General features: G+C 44.4%; 1 protein-coding gene across 1 annotated transcript; it reads left to right on the forward strand.

Moving 5' to 3' along the window:
* Positions 1-11,565: 11,565 nt before the first annotated feature.
* Positions 11,566-13,821, forward strand: TRMT12 (tRNA methyltransferase 12 homolog). The gene has a single exon (XM_025395322.1). It carries the CDS (start codon positions 11,721-11,723, stop codon positions 13,056-13,058), a length of 1,338 nt encoding a protein of 445 aa, XP_025251107.1. The 5' UTR covers positions 11,566-11,720; the 3' UTR covers positions 13,059-13,821.
* Positions 13,822-16,708: the final 2,887 nt, after the last annotated feature.

A 16,708-nucleotide genomic window follows, 5' to 3' on the forward strand; every position in this document is an offset into this window, starting at 1 on the left:
GCCCCCAACCCCTTTTTTTTTTTTTTTTTTTTTTTTTGAGACGAGTGGAGTTGTGCTCTCTGTTACCCAGGCTGGAGTGCAGTGACATGATCTTGGCTCACTGCAACCTCCCCCTTCTGGGTTCAGGTGATTATCGTGCCTCAGCCTTCTCAGTAGCTGAGACTACAGGCGTCCGACACCATGCTCAGCTAAATTTTGTATTTTTAGTAGAGACAGGGTTTCACCATGTTGGCCAGGCTGGTCTTGAACTCCTGACCTCAAGTGATCTGCCTACCTCAGACTCCTAAAGTGCTGGGATTACAGGTGTGAGCCACAGCACCCAGCCTCACCCAGCTCTCCCTAGTCTCTTTTAACCTCGCCTGTCTGACTCACATATTTTCCCAGCTGCTGATCTTTGCTCTTCCTCTCCTCTCTGTCTTTAATGTAAACCCCGCTCCAGAAGCTCTGTTGTTCCCAGGGCCTTTCATGCACTGCCTAGAGAAAGGCCACTTACTGGCTAGTGTTCACCACTCTCCCTCATGTGTCCTTGATTACAGGGACCGAGAGGTAAAATCAAACCATTTTCCAGCCTCCCCAGTAGTCAGGAGTAGCCATGGGAACCCATTTTGCCCTCCAGAGGCAGGCGGAAGTCCATGGGGCAGATGCTTCCCCTGGACCCCTTTAATGAAAAGTATTGGCAAAAACCGTGATTACTTTTGCACCAACCCAGTAAAAAGGGGTCCAGGGCTGGTGTTGCTGCAAAGGGAAATTGTGTTGAAGTTTCCATTACTTGTTGCCAAACACACTCACGAACCTGACTGTCCTGTCAGTAAGGGATGTTTTTGGGTTTTTGTTTGTTTGTTTTTGTTTGTTTGTTTGTTTGTTTTTGAGACGGAGCTTCACTCTTGTTGCCCAGGCTAGAGTGCAATGGCGCGATCTTGGCTCACCTCAACCTCTGCCTCCGCTTCCTGATTCTCCTCCCTCAGCCTCCCGAGTAGCTGGGATTACAGGCATGTCCCACCATGCCCTGCTAATTTTGTATTTTTAGTAGAGACGGGGTTTCTGCATGTTGGTCAGGCTGGTCTGGAACTCCTGACCTCAGGGGATCCGCCCGCCTCGGCCTCCCAAAGTTCTGGGATTACAGGCATGAGCCACCGTGCCCGGCCATAAGGGATGTTTAATGGAGATGCATAGACAAAAACCTGTGGGGCCCTTGAGGAGCCCTGGACATCCCTTCCAGCCGAAGGCCAAGTACCGCACATTCCTCACCATCCTCAGCTGCCTCGGTGCAGGTGCCTGCTTCCATCTAGTGTCCATATTTTAAAACTACACCACTGCTTTGGGACGTGAACTATTTTTCCCTCAGCATTTTCTTCTTTCCTTCCGTCACTCATTCATTCATTCATTCATTTGTTCATTTATGAAAGGAAAATAAAATCTCAGGACCTCAATTTAGCCTGCCAAAAGGAAAAAGAATAAGCCAAAAGCCGAGTCATGCAAGAAGCTGCCTTTTCTTTTGTTCCTAAGCAGATGCTACAGATAAAAGGCCAGATATCTCCAGCTGCTCGATGTCCACCTTATCTATCAAGTGCCGATTTACTGAGCATAAACAAATACACAACTGACTATTCCCCCACCTGCTCCTTGTCTCTTGCAACATGTGGATTCTGTGATGTGACTGGACCTTCCCTCTTTCCCCTCCAGCCTACTCTTCCCCTTTAGACACTGAAGCCCACAAAATCACCTTTGGAGAAACGCACAGATCACAGACTGTTTCTGTGGTTTCTGTGTTGCCTTCTTTTGGTATGTGCCTTACATTGGCTTCTAAACTTTACAAACTTCTACATTGACTGAGACTTGTGTCAGACATATTTTGGTTGACAAATCGGCATCCAACAGAAGGGACTCTGAGTGGAGGTGGTCCTGACCTTTGATGAATCTGCCATCAGTGCTTGGTACCAGCCTGGGCTACTTTTATTGCTCAAACTGTTACTGGAAAGGGGTCTGGAACCGATCACAGAGTGAGTTCTTGGATCTCTCGCAGGAAAAAATTCTGGGCCAGTCACAGAGCACAGTGAAAAAAGCAGGTTTATTAAAGACTACTCTATTATAGAGTAGAGCATCCTCAGAAAACAAGAAGAGGAGGCCAGGCACAGTGGCTCACACCTATAATCCCAGCACTTTGGAAGGTGAGGTGTGATAGTTGCTTGAGCCCAGGATTCAAGACCAGCCTGGGCAACGTAATGAGACTCCATCTCTACTAAAAATAAAAAGATTAGCCTGAGTGGTAGCATACCTGCAGTCCCAGCTGCTAGAGAGACTAGGCCATAGGATCTCATGAGTCTGAGATGTTAAGGCTGCAGTGAGCCATTATCATGCCACTGCACTCCTGCCTGGATGACAGATAAGGCCTGTCTCAAAAGAAAAAAAAAAAAAAAGGAAAAGAAAAAAAAAGCAAGAGTAGGACTGTGAACACAAATAAAATGCTATATAAAAAGGGAGCTGGCCAGGAGTGGTGGCTCACACCTGTAATTCCAGCACTTCGGGAGGCCAAGGCAGGTGGATCACTTGAGGTCAGGAGTTCAAGGCCAGCCTGGCCAACATGGTGAAACCCTGTCTCCACCAAAAATATAAAAAATTAGCCAAGTGTGGTGGCATGCACCTGTAATCCCAGCTACTCAGGAGGCTGAGGCAGGAGAATCATTCGAACCTGGGAGGCAGAGGTTGCAGTGAGCAGAGATCATGCCACTGCACTACAACCTGGGTGACAACACGGGACTCTGTCTCAAAGAAAAAAAGAAAAAGAAAAAGAAAGAAAGCTAAGAATAATGAACTTATGTGCTTTATTATAAAGGCTTGTGATCAGCTTGTGACAGGCTGATGTTATCTTCTTGTGTAACTATTGAGTTCAGCAGGATTTTAGGGATATACTATTATCTATTAGTATAAGAAACCTATTGTCTATTAGTATAAGAAGCCTATTCTTAAACTAAGAATACTTTTTGGTCTTGAGATATCAGGACATCAAGACTTTTTGTTAAGTTCCACATCTTGTTTACTTAGCAAATATCATTAACTTATTCTCTCAACCATAAAGGTCTTGTGAAGGAGAGTGCCTAACTTCCTGGGAATGGAATCTAGCAGGTTTCACTTCATTTGGCCTTATTCAAGATGGAGTCATTCTGGTTTGGACACCTCTGATATATTTTCCTCCTCTGTTTTATAAAGGGATCCTTAATTCTAAGTACAGAGGAACAGAGGTCCATCTTCAGAAATGTCTTCAAGCTGAACAGGGGCAATGATATTCCTCCCTAACCATTGGGATCCCTTGTATTTAGATTGGAGAGGAGTTCACTCAGCAAGTGTTGGCATGGTGAGGACCAATCATTATTGTGACTTTCAACAAAAGGTGAAATCTGGAAAATTAGTAAGTGTTCAATTTGAAGAAGCTATTTAATAGGTTTACCTTGTTTCTTTTTCTTTTTTTCTTTTATTTTTTTTTAGATGGCATTTTGCTCTTGTCACACAGGCTGGAGTGCAATGGCGTGATCTTGGCTCACTGCAACTTCCGCCTCCTAGGTTCAAGTGATTCTTCTGCCTCAGCCTCCCGAGTAGCTGGGATTACAGCTGTGTCGCACTATGCCCTGCTAATTTTGTATTTTTAGTACAGATGGAGTTTCACTATGTTGGCCAGGCTGGTCTTAAACTCCTGACCTCAGGTGATCCGCTTGCCTTCGCCTCCCAAAGTGCTGGGATTGCAGGTATGAGCCACTGTGCCCGGCCAGGTTTACCTTGTTTTCTTGCACAAAAATTACAACAGCAATACATTCCATAGCAACAAAACAGAATCTGTTCCAATCATCTGAAAAAAAAAAAAAAAAAAAGGTTTTCCATGAACCAGACAATTGCTGGAACCACCCTGATATGAGGTCAACTGACAGTGTGTCAACAGCAGAGATAAGGGTGTCTAAGTCCTTCATGGCCTGAGTAATATTATGTGAATGGTATGGAATATACAAACAACATTCCACTTTGATGATAGCACAAGATCCCCCTTGAGCCGCTGTTAAAATGCCCAAAGCCATGCTGTTTTGTAACGCTACCTGTCTAATTTGAGAAGTCTCTTCAGTTAGTAGGATAATAGCATGCTGTGTCGTATTGAAAGCTGTAGCTGTATGTTGGAATAGGGATTCGACTTGCCACTTGACATCCATTACAGCTGCCTCTGGCAGTAATATAGCCCCCGAGTAAAACCACCAAGGAGGGTCGGGCGCAGTGGCTCACGCCTGTAATCCTAGCACTTTGGGAGGCCAAGGTGGGTTGATAGTCTGGGTTCAGGAGTTCGAGACCAGCCTGGCCAACATGGTGAAACCTCCTCTCTACCAAAAATACAAAAATTTAGCTGGACGTGGTGGTGTGGGTGCCTGTAATCCCAGCTACTCTGGAGGCTGAGGCAGAGAACTGCCTGAACCCTGGGGGAGCGGAGGTTGCAGTGAGCCAAGATCACACCACTTCACTCCAGCCTGGGTGTAAGGGTGAAACTCCCTCTTGGAAAAAAAAAAAAAGAAAAAAAAATCACCAAGGAGACCACTTTGGTCACCTGTGATGAGATATCCCAACTTTCCAGTTAGATGAGAGAGAGTCTCATTTAATGAGGATATGCCCTGAGAGATAAGGATGACCCCATGTACATCTTCCAATCCAATTACAAGGTAAATATGGCCAGCCATGAGACCGGCATGCCCATAGCCAACCCCAAGGAGAAAGACAGGCAACCAGTGGCTAGGACTTATTCTGCCATCCCATCCACACTTGGTCACTTACAAGGGCGTGATTACATTTTTGGGGTGGTAACCTTCCCATATTACGGGTCTCAGTCTCTTTGTAACTGTTACTGTCTCTTTCAAAGCATAGAGGTACTATGCTTGATACCAGCACTTGGACAGCTGTCATCCACCCAAGTCCATCATGCACAGCATGACAGGGCAGGGTGGAATTTAGCTGTTTCCTCATTAAACCAAAAAGATGCTTCCTTGTTTCATTGTGAGAAATGAAAGGGTTGGACCCTTTGTTTTTGTAGTACATGGGAAAACGTGATGGATGTTCATTCCAATCATAATGATGATCCCATGAACTCATATTGGCTGGTGGGATGTGTTATGGCAGCACCACGGTGGAGGAGAGCTGTAGTTCTCCGCACACCTGGTGATCCATTTGGTTGTGTAGGGAGGCTGGAGTTTGTGCCCATTCAGCAAAGAGATTGCCTCTTAGCTAATACCAAAATATGTCCAGAACTGGGATACTAATCCAGATTCTTATGTTATTCATCTTTCTTGTTTCTTCTGAGCAGGAGCTAGAGATCACTGGTTGGTTCACAGGAATAAGTGGAATCAGTCTCTTACGTTCCAGCAGCCTGTGGGACTTCATGAGAAACAGGCTTAATTCAAGATCAATGAACCCAGCTGCTTCTTCCTTGAAGTGTAACTGCGGTTGAGGTACTAAGGAGTACTTACTCGGTAGGGTCCTTTCCACTGTGGGAAAGTTGATCTACTGGGGACCATTCTTTTCAAGTCATTAACAGGAGCCCATTTCCTGGCTGGATTACAATAGGATTTTTTTCCTTAGTGAAGGAAGGAAGTCTCTCATTTCTGTATTCAAGAAGAGCTTTTTGCACATAACCTAAGTTGGCAACATAATTCTGTAATTTGAAAGTATCTATATCTACTAGGAAATCCGCAATTCTTTCAGAAAGGGCTTTCCATACATTATTTCAAAAGAGCTGAGCTACAGCCTTCCACTGGGGCAGCCCAAACTTGCAGCAAGGCCACAGGCAATAGACACAGCCAGGTTTCTGATGTTTCCTGTCAGAGCTTAGCAGGGGTCCTCTTTAGAGTTTGATTGGCCCTTTCTGCTTTTCCTAAGACTGGCCTCCATGCAGAATGAAGACCATATTGAATTCCTAGAGCGGATGCTGTGTCTTGGGTTATTGTTGCTGTGAAAGATGGGCCATTATCACTCTATAAGCTTTTAGGCAACCTGCATCTGGGAATCATTTCCTTAAATGAAAATTTAGAAACCTTGATTGACTTTTCAGGCCAGATAGGAAAAGCTTCAATCCAACAGGTAAAGAAAGGTGTCAACCAACACTAATAAATATTGGAATCCTTTACATGGGGGCATTTGGGTATAGTGTGTTTGCCAATCTTCTTCTGGGTATGATCCCCTATGCTGAACAGGCTTTACTAGTGGAGTAGGTAAAGGTTGGTTCTTTGAGTTTTTTAGGGGGGCACACAATTCACAGGCCCAAGTCACTTGTTTTACTGTTCTAAGAAAGTCTTTTCAGCTAGGCGCGGTGGCTCACTCCTGTAATCCCCAGCACTTTGGGAGGCCGAGGTGGGTGGATCACAAGGTCAGGAGTTCAAGGCCAGCCTGGCCAACATGGTGAAACCCCGTCTCTACTAAAAATACAAAAATTAGCTGGGTGTGGTGGCAGACGCCTGTAATCCCAGCTACTCGGAGGCTTAGGCAGAGAATTGCTTGAACCTGAGAAGCAGAGGTTGCAGTGAGCTGAGATTGCACCACTGCACTCCAGCCTGGGTGACAGAGTGAGACCCTATCTCAAAAAAAAAAAAAAAAAAAAAAAGTATTTTCCTATAAACAGATGAACCATATTAATTGAAATGAGAAATCTCTTCCCAAATGAGTAGAGCCATGCCAATACTTAACTATTTTCCATTGATCGGCCCTTGGGACATATCATCTGTCATTTGCATCAGCCATCTGGAAGTGTTTGGAGTTAACCCATGGGTTTTAGCCCATTTTTATTCTTTTCTAGTATTAACCATGCTCTAGCTTTATCGTCACCAACGCAGTGGGCACCAACATGCCTACCAGATTAACTGGTTCCCTCAAATGCAGCTGTCTCAGCTGTAGCATCTACAAAATAAAAGAAAAATGCCCTTTTATTATTTTAGAGTTTTCTTTTCTTTTTTTTTCTTTTTTTTCTTTTTTCTTTTCTTTCTTTCTTTCTTTCTTTTTTTTTTTTTTTTTTTTTTTTTTGAGATGGAGCATTGCTCAAGTTGCCCAGGCTGGAGTGCAATGGCACTATCTCGGGCTCACTGCAACCTCCACTGCTCTGGTTCAAGCAATTATCCTGCCTTAGCCTCCCAGGTAGCTGGGATTACAGGAATGCACCACCACACTGGACTAATTTTTGTATTTTTAGTAGAGACGAGGTTTCACGCTGTTGGCAAGCCTGGTCTCCAACTCCTGACCTCATGATCCGCCCGCCTCGGCCCCCCAAAGTGCTGGGATTACAGGCGTGAGCCACCGCACGTGGCCTATTTTGGAGTTTTCCTTTTGATGTCCCCTGCAGTGAATCACAGCAACTTCTTTAGGCAGCGAGGAAGCATCTAGTAGATTTAAAATTCCGAAATAATGTTCTATAGGGGAGCCCTTAGCAGTTAAAGAGTCCCCATTATTTCCAAATAGCAGCATGAGCGTGAACACCAGGAAGCCATACTTGGAGTTTATGTACGTGTTAATTCTTTTTTTAAATTATTATTATTTTTTGAGATGGAGTCTCGCTCTGTCTCTAGGCTGGAGTGCAGTGGCACAATCTTGACTCGCTGCAACCTCTGCCTCCTGGGTTCAAGTGATTCTCCTCCCTCAGCCTCTCAAGTAGTTGGGACTACAAGTGTACACCACCATGCCCAGCTAATTTTTGTATTTTTAGTAGAGATGGGGTTTCACCATGTTGGCCAGGCTGTTCTGGAACTCCTGACCTCAAGTGATCTGCCTGCCTCAGCTTCCCAAAGTGCTGGGATTACAAGTGTGAGCCACTACACCGGCCCCAGTAGCCCATCTTTTAAATCTGGCCAGCTGGAGTAAATTTGTTCCATAGCTTGTGTACATGAATGATCTAGGGTGCCTGTGGATCCAAGTAGATAGGTTGCCAAGATTAAGTTCTTCTGTTATACTTTAAGAGTTATATCAAGAGTATTTAGCGATAAAGCCTGATACTTTAATAACTACCCCCTACTCATCTATTGGTGCCATTTAGCTTCCAGGGCCTCTTGTTATTTGGTGTGGGGTCAAAACCTCCAGATGTTGTCCCAAAGTTAATTTATTGTCTTCATCTAAGAGAAGAGCAGTTGTTGCAACTTCCCTGAAACATCTGAGTCATCCTGAAGCCACATGGCCAATTGGTTAGAAAAATATGCCATGGGTCAAAGGATGTATCCCTGTTTCTAGACAAGAACACTCAGGGCTGTTCTTTGTTTCTCAGCCACATAAAGGAAGAAAGTAAAGGCTGTCCCTAAACCCACGGGGAAGAATTGTCCAAGTTGACACAGAAACCAAATGATTATTAGGTAATCAAAAGTAAAGACCACAATAGGGGACTCAGAAAAAGAAATGTTTCACTAGGGAAGGGAAACGACAAAGGTCTACAAAGGACTGTCCAAGTTCAGGTCAGTAGTGGCAAGCAGGACAAGATTCACATGGCCTTGCCATTTGTAACCAAAAAGCAAAAGTCATTCCATTAGCAAGGAGATGAAAAAGAACTGCTGAAAAGCAATCTCCGGTTTTCCATCCTGGAGCAGTTCACCTACAGGGGACTGGTATAATTACTGCCAGGCTTAATCTTTCACATTAGACCTTTTCATTTAAAACTTGTAAATGCGAAATTCCAGGTAATCTTTGCAGAAAAGGAGAGACAATAAACAATTCATTTAAGTGGTCTAGATCTAGAGAAAGTAAATATTGCAGAGTCATTTGTCCCCAGTGTCTTCTAGCAACATGCCAGAACAGACAGGCAAATGGCCCATAACCCAAAGGCAAACAAGGAAAAGGAAAGTTAAAAACCTCAGGACCGGTTCAACGAGACCTCTCTCATAAAGCAGCAGTAGAGCGGAGAAAGCAATCAGGAAACTGGCAAGCAGCAGCCTTTGGAAAGCTCTTACAGAGAGCACAAGGAGGACAGATCCACAGTTGAATAATGGTTAACATCCCATTGTGCTGAACCCATTTTCAGCTGTGAGGGGCCTTTAACCCTCCCAAGTAGGCCTCAAACCCAATCTTAGATAAGTCCTTGTCCTTCATCGGTATAAAAATATATTCCCCTACTTACCCAAAGTCAGTCAGTTGGTGCTGCGCAGTCTATTTCTTTTGGGTTGAAAGTCTCACCTCAATAAAGTCCTTGGAAGCTGCCACAGGAAATGTTACTTAAAAGGAATTTTGTTCCAGACCCAAAAAGCAGGTTCTTGGATCTCAGGCAGGAAAGAATTTAGGGCCAGTCACAGAGCACAGTGAAAGAAGCAAGTTTATTAAAGACTACTCTATTACAGAGTAGGGTGTTCTCAGAAAGCAAGAGGAGGACCCCACACCAAAAATTATGTAGCTAGCTAAGAATAATGGTCTCATGTGCTTTAGTACAACAGCCTGTGATCCGCTTGTGACAGAGTATTAGTGGTGTTATTCTCTGTGTAACTATTGATTTCAGCAAAAAGTTATGAATATATTATTATCTTTGAAGAGAAACCTATTCCTAAACTAAGAATGCTTTCTGTTCTCAAGATATCAGGACATCAGGACATTTCCTTAAGTTCTGGGTCTTGTTTAGTGAGTAAGAATCATTAGCTTGTTCCCTCAACCAAAAGGTGTTGTTACGGGTAGAGGGTGTCCAGGTTCATGGCATCTTGAACAAAGAATTGGACAAAATGTACAAACCAACGAAAGAATGAAGCAACGAAACCAGATTTATTGAAAATGAAAGTACACTCCACAGGATGGGAGCAGCCCCTATCTAGGGGCTCAATAGCCAGGTTACAGAATCTTCTGGGGTCCAAATACCCACTAGAGGTTTCCCGTTGGTGACCTGGTGTTCACCCCATGCAAGTGAAGTAGTGGCCTGCAATCAGAGGCTGAAGTGAAGTTACAAAGTTGCATTTCTATGCAAACGTCTGATCGCAGGTCATTATTTCATTTGCATGGAGTGCACACCAAGTGGTCAATGGGAAACCTCTAGTGGGTATTTGGATTGACTGGTGGCTTTCTGCAACCAATCAGAGGTACTTTCAATTTTCCATTTGCCCTGCAGAAAAGCAGGTTTGCAAAGGGAGTAACCTCTGGTCCTTTTTGTTACTTAGGCATAGAAAGTTGAGGTTTTCCTTTTGATTTAGTTCTAGGAAGTCAGTGTGAATCAGCCTTAGGTTTCCTGCCTCCACACCCTATTCTCCTGCCTCAGTCTTATGATGGAGAATACTTAACTTTCTGGGAATGTAACCCAGCAGGTTTTGCTTTATTTAGATTTTATTCAAGATGGAGTCACTCTGGTTTGGACTCCTCTGACAGTGGGAGTGAAGTAGAAGTGATAGGGTTTCTTTACAGTTCTTATATCCAACTATTTGATTTAGTCTATAGGGAATTCCCCTTTATCTTCTTTAGGCATATTGAAGCATTTCAACAGGTATTTAGTACCTGTGAGCTAGCCAACTTGTTACTTTGTATCTTTTTAAGTACCTACTCTTTACTAGTTATTGTCTGAGGCACTATAACATTTCTATTCACTATAGCAATCTTCTGAAGATTAGATTCCATTTTATAAGTGAAGATTACAATTTTGAGGGGTGATATGATTTATTGGAACTCAGATCCTTCTGACTTTCAAATAGCTGTTTCTTGGACCAAAGGACAGTGAAATGGTGATGACTGTATCTGCATGAAAAGGGAACAAAGAAGCTGTCTGACTCTTCACTTTCAGCAAATAAGGTGGCTGCTGATGCTAACCTGAGCGCAGCATTAGGCTATGGGAAAGCTTTCTCCAAATTCAAATAATCATTTTGTTACAGGAAAGGGGTCCCAATCCACTACAACAGGGGGTCCCTGGATCTCATGCAAGAAAGAATTCAGGACAAGTCTGCGTGCAAAGTGAAAGCAAGTTTATTAAGAAAGTGAAGGAATAACAGCATGGCTACTCTATAGACAGAGCAGTCATGAGGGTTGCTTGTTGCCCATTTTTATGGTTATTTCTAGATGATATGTTAAACGAGGGGTGCATTATTCATGCCTCCCCTTTTTAGACCATATAGGGTAACTTCCTGACGTTTCCATGGCATTTGTAAACTGTCATGGCGCTGGTGGGAGTGCAGCAGTGAGCACGACCAGAGGTCACTCTCGTGCCTGTTTTGGTTTTGGTGGGTTTTGGCCGCTCCTTCACTGCAACCTGTTTTATCAGCAAGGTCTTTATGACCCGTATTTTGTGCCGACCTCCTATCTCATTTGGTGACTTAGAATGCCTTAACCATTTGGGAATGCCGCCCAGTAGGTTTCAGCCTCATTTTACCTAGCTCCTATTTAAGATGGAGTTGCTCTGGCTCACACGCCTCTGACAATTTCATGTTCATTTTTCTCTTTGAATTCATGAGCAGCACTGAAGAGAGTGCATGAGGTTTCTGGAAAATGCCAATTTGAAGTCTTTTAGTCCATAAGATTCCCTGTTATAAATTTCCTCCCCGGCTGAAAAAAAGTAACGGTTGACCATAAGAAAGATGGCGGCCGCAGCTTCTCCCCGGCAACCCGACGCCATTCTCCAGCAATCGCATCCATACATTTAGTGCCTGCCTGTTGCACGTCATTTCCGGCACCGGCATGGCGGGGTGAGCAGCCGGCTGCCTTATTAAGACTCAGAATTTAATCAGCCTGGTGAGCCCACTCTGAGGAGATGGAGTATCGCTGAGGTGATGGGAGAGAATGTGGTCGTTAGCAACATGGAGAGAGAAAGTGGGAAGCCCGTGGCTGTTGTCGCAGTTGTGACTGAGCCTCGGTTTACCCAGCGATACAGAGAATATCTCGAGAGGCAGAAACTCTTTGATACACAGCACCGTGTGGAAAAGATGCCGGATGGCTGGGTGGCGCTACCAGTGCTGGGAGAGACGCTTCCAGAGCAGCACCTGCAGGAGCTGAGAAATCGTGTTGCCCCAGGCAGTGCCTGTATGCTGACGCGGCTCCCGGATCCTGTTCCTTCAAAGAGGGCCCAGGGTTGTTCACCTGCCCAAAAATTGTGTCTTGAGGTGAGTCGCTGGGTGGAGGGCCGGGGAGTCAAGTGGTCAGCCGAGTTGGAGGCTGATTTGCCCCGATCATGGCAACGGCATGGTAATCTCTTGTTGCTGAGTGAAGACTGTTTCCAAGCCAATCAGTGGAAAAATCTGGGACCGGAACTCTGGGAGACCGTTGCCTCCGCACTTGGCGTCCAGCGTTTGGCAAAACGCGGGCGGGTATCACCGGATGGCACTCGAACTCCTGCAGTGACACTGCTGCTGGGTGACCATGGCTGGGTAGAGCATGTGGATAATGGTATCCTTTATAAGTTTGACGTGACCCAGTGTATGTTCTCCTTCGGAAACATCACTGAGAAGCTTCGAGTGGCATCCTTGTCCTGTGCTGGAGAAGTGCTGGTGGATCTCTATGCAGGGATTGGTTATTTTACGTTGCCTTTCCTAGTTCATGCTGGTGCTGCCTTCGTCCATGCTTGTGAGTGGAATCCCCATGCTGTAGTTGCTCTGAGAAATAACCTTGAGATCAATGGAGTAGCAGATCGGTGCCAAATACACTTTGGAGATAACAGAAAACTGAAGCTCTCAAATATTGCAGATAGGGTGATTCTGGGGCTGATTCCCAGCTCTGAAGAAGGCTGGCCCATTGCCTGCCAAGTGTTACGGCAAGATGCTGGAGGCATTTTGCATATCCACCAAAATGTGGAATCTTTCCCAGGGAAGAATCTTCAGCCTCTTGAAGTCAGCAAAACAGAGAAAGAACATTGGCTGTATCCTCAGCAAATTACCACCAACCAATGGAAAAATGGAGCTACCAGGGATACTAGGGGAAAAATGTTGTCACCAGCCACCAAGCCAGAGTGGCAAAGGTGGGCAGAATCTGCAGAAACTCGAATCGCCACTCTTCTTCAGCAGGTGCATGGGAAACCGTGGAAGACACAAATTCTGCACATCCAACCAGTGAAATCCTACGCTCCCCATGTGGATCACATAGTCCTGGATCTGGAATGCTGCCCCTGTCCTTAAGTTGGCTAGAGGAGGTGGACCCTGGGACACATGGGATCCATGTACGAGTGGTCCTTACTGTATCAGTTCAGTCGAGGTTGTCATCCCTTTTGTCCCCTGGTGATCAGTTTTTTTCATATTTTGTAGCCCTGAAAGCAGGCTCTAGATCAATTCAAATTATTTCATATGTCTTCCATTGATAACATAGAAAATGAAATACCTATTTGGGAGAAGCAGCATGGCCCACTGAAATGAGGCTCAGTTGTGCAATTATGAATTCCAAATTCTGACCTCAGTTCTGGAATTGAAGTTTCAGTATGTTTTGGCCTCGGGTTTTGTTATTTGCAAAAGGAGAGTTTCTTTGAATTGTCTCACATCGCTATTTATTAAGCAGCTATACACAGGACATTGATTATTTTAAGAGTGAAAGACACAGTACTTTTTCCAAATTGCTCTGGCTACCATATAGAAAATTGACTGGAGGAGGGCCAAGATGGAAACAGGGAGACCAGTGAGGAGGCTTCTATGGTTGTCTAGGTCTGAGGTGATGGTAACTTGGACTAGGGTGGTGGTAATGAGACGTAGATGGATATGATAAATAAAATTGACAGACCAAGCAATGGAATCAGAATTAAGTCCTTAACATGATGGTGCTTTGTTATTATGACTAAATTAGAGAGAGAAGGGAACAAAAAATATTTTAGTGTATTTACATTCCCTTACTGTGGCATTCCTAAATGATTGTGGGGGGATGTCTTATAAATTTGATTTGTTGTGGTAGAAATATGGTTAAGAATCACCAGTCTATTTTTCTTTTTTTTAAAAGCTCATCTGCTGAGGACGAATCACTGTTCTAAATCATAGGGAATCTAGATTTCTAGCCTCAAGCTTGTGCAATAGCTGCCAATTAATAGCTATTAAAGTTCCTATTAAAATCTTAGATTTGTATAGGCCTCATACTCCCTCTTCATCTTCCTACCGTGGCTGAGAACACGAGGGACAACCTAAGAAGCTATAGGGAATGTGAAATATTCTGCAGAGCATTTCCAGCCTCACCTTATTTTATGGCTGTCTGCCATAAAGATGGTTTGCCATTGGAGTGACTAATTGTTCGTTGTGTTTTGTTTGTTTGTTTGCTTTTTTGTTTTTTTGAGACAGAGTCTTGCTTTGTCACCCAGGCTGGAGTGCAGTGGCATTATCTCAGCTCACTGCAACCTCTGCCTCCCAGGCTCAAGCGATTCTCAAGCCTCAGCTTCCCAAGTAGCTGGGATTACAGGTGTGCACCACCATGCCCAGGTAATTTTTGTATTTTTAGTAGAGATGGAGTTTCACCAGTTGGCCAGGCTGTTTTGGAACTCCTGACCTCAAGTGATCTGCCCACCTCGACCTCCCAAAGTGCTGGGATTACAGGTGTGAGCCACCATGCATGGCCCTGGGTGCCTAATTGTTGATTACCACTCAGAGCTTTGTTTTGGTGTATTTTAAAGCTATCTAGGCTGATTTGCTAGGTGAAGGAAATATAGAAAATTGTGGCCTTATATGATTGTACCTGACATTTGGCTGACTGGATTTGGGCATGGCTACTCATCTTTCTCTTGCAACAGTAGCAGTAAGGACAGGTTGGTGCTGTTTGTGTTATCCAACAAATATTAAGTGCCTATTATATACAGAAGCCACAGGAAACATAACGATCCATTAGATAGAGTTCCTGTCTCTGAGGAACCCACAACCTAGCAGCCAAAATAACACAGGTACTCAAAGACTTGGAGTGCAGTAAGATAGGTGCCATGGAAGTGGTAGCATGTTGTAGGAATGCAAAGATGGGAAAGAAGAGTTCTCAGAACTGAATAGGGAAGTCTTCAGAGGTAGTGTTTGAATTGGTTCATGAAAACTGGGTAAGATTTTGATGGGCAGGTTGCAGGTAGAAACAGGCACTAGTAGAAGAGAATAACAGATGCAAAAGTTTGAATCCTCAGAAAATGGTATGTTGTCATTAGATAAGTTTGGAATAGAGGAAGCAGTGAGAGATGTGTTGAAGATGGGGGCTGTTGTAAGGATTAAAAAGCACTGTGTCTTATACACAGTAATCCCCTAGGGAGATGTTAGCCAGCATGTGATCCCACCACAAAAGCAAACAGCCTGCTTATTTCCATTCCCATCTCACAGAGTGGCCTTCCTGTGTTACCTTAATCATCTTCTCTTGTTTCTTGTTTTGTTTTGTTTTTTTCGAAACAGAGTCTCGCTCTGTCACCCAGGCTGGAGTGCAGTGGTGCAATCTCTGCCCACTGAAACCTCTGCCTCCTGGGTTCAAGTGATTCTCCTGCCTGAACCTCCCAAGTAGCTGGGACTACAGGCATGTGCCAACACACCTGGCTTTTTTTTTTGTATTTTTAGTAGAGATGGGTTTCACCGAATTAGCGAGGATTGTCTCGATCTCCTGACCTCGTGATGTGCCCGGCTCGGCCTCCCAAAGTGCTGAGATTACAGGCATGAGCCACCATGCCCAGCCAATCATCTCCTCTTTTACATAATGGGTTTTTCCTCACTTGTGTGCCCATGGCTTGCTGTCCTCACATTAATGCTAAAGATAGCAACCTGGAGGTTAAGCCAATGTGGGAAGGGAACAAGGAGAAACAATGGGGAAGATGAGCCAGAGAGTCAGTCTGGGGACTGAGGATTTGCCTTTTTGCCATAAGCGCTGGATAGATACCTGATGTCAGGTGTGGCCAGTTGAATTCATTCGACCAACAGTTGTTGGACTCCTGCATGCTTGTGCTCTCCGTCTCTCATATATATATAATATATATAAAATGTAAACATATATGGGCCATGTGTGTGCAGTGATGAAAGACTGACATGGCTCTGCCTTCATATTATTTATTTATTTTTATTTTTTGGAGATGGAGTCTCACTCTGTCGCCCAGGGTGGCATGCAGTGGAGCGATCTCAGCTCACTCCAACCTCCACCTCCCAGATTCAAGCAATTCTCCTGCCTCAGCCTCCTGAGTAGCTGGGATTAAGGCATCTGCCACCATGCCTGGCTAATTTTTGTATTTTTGGTAGAGACAGGGTTTCACCATGTTGGCCAGGCTGGTCTCAAACTCCTGACCTCAGGTCATCCACCTACCTTGGCCTCCCAAATGCCTTCATAGAATTTAGATTCCACTCATTCAACTCCTGACTCCTCTACTTTCTGTGTGACCTCAGGCAAGTCATGAATCTCTCAAGATTTAGTTTCCTCATCTGTACATTAGGGTAAACAATTGTACATATCCTATAGGGTAGTTCTTAGGTGTAAATGAATATATGTTAAGCTGTCATCATCGTGACTCACTGAGTGGTGAATACTTTTGTGAAATAAAAAGTATCTGAGGTCTCAATCAGTTTAGAGGCTTATTTTGGCAAGGTCGAGGACACACGGGAAAAAGACACGAGTCATAGTAGGATCTGTGGCCCGCACTTTTTCCAAAGAGGATTTTGAAGGCTTCAGTATTTAAAGGGGAAAGTGAGGGTAGGAGGGCTAGGGGTAGAGGAAAAAAAAAGGAGTGTAGGTAGTGAGTTAGGTGGTCATATTCTTATGAGGCTTTGATTAGTACTCACTGAATCCACGTTACATGTGAAGTGGGGTAGAGGAACAGTCAATTATGTATTTGTCTGGACTCAGCACATCT

The sequence above is a fragment of the Theropithecus gelada genome, chromosome 8 (genome assembly GCF_003255815.1).
Source record: "Theropithecus gelada isolate Dixy chromosome 8, Tgel_1.0, whole genome shotgun sequence".
Classification (NCBI taxonomy): domain Eukaryota; kingdom Metazoa; phylum Chordata; class Mammalia; order Primates; family Cercopithecidae; genus Theropithecus; species Theropithecus gelada.

Coding starts and splice junctions, on each gene's coding strand:
- TRMT12 (XM_025395322.1), top strand. CDS start 11,721: ATGGGAGAGAATGTGGTCGTTAGCAACATGGAGAGAGAAAGTGGGAAG.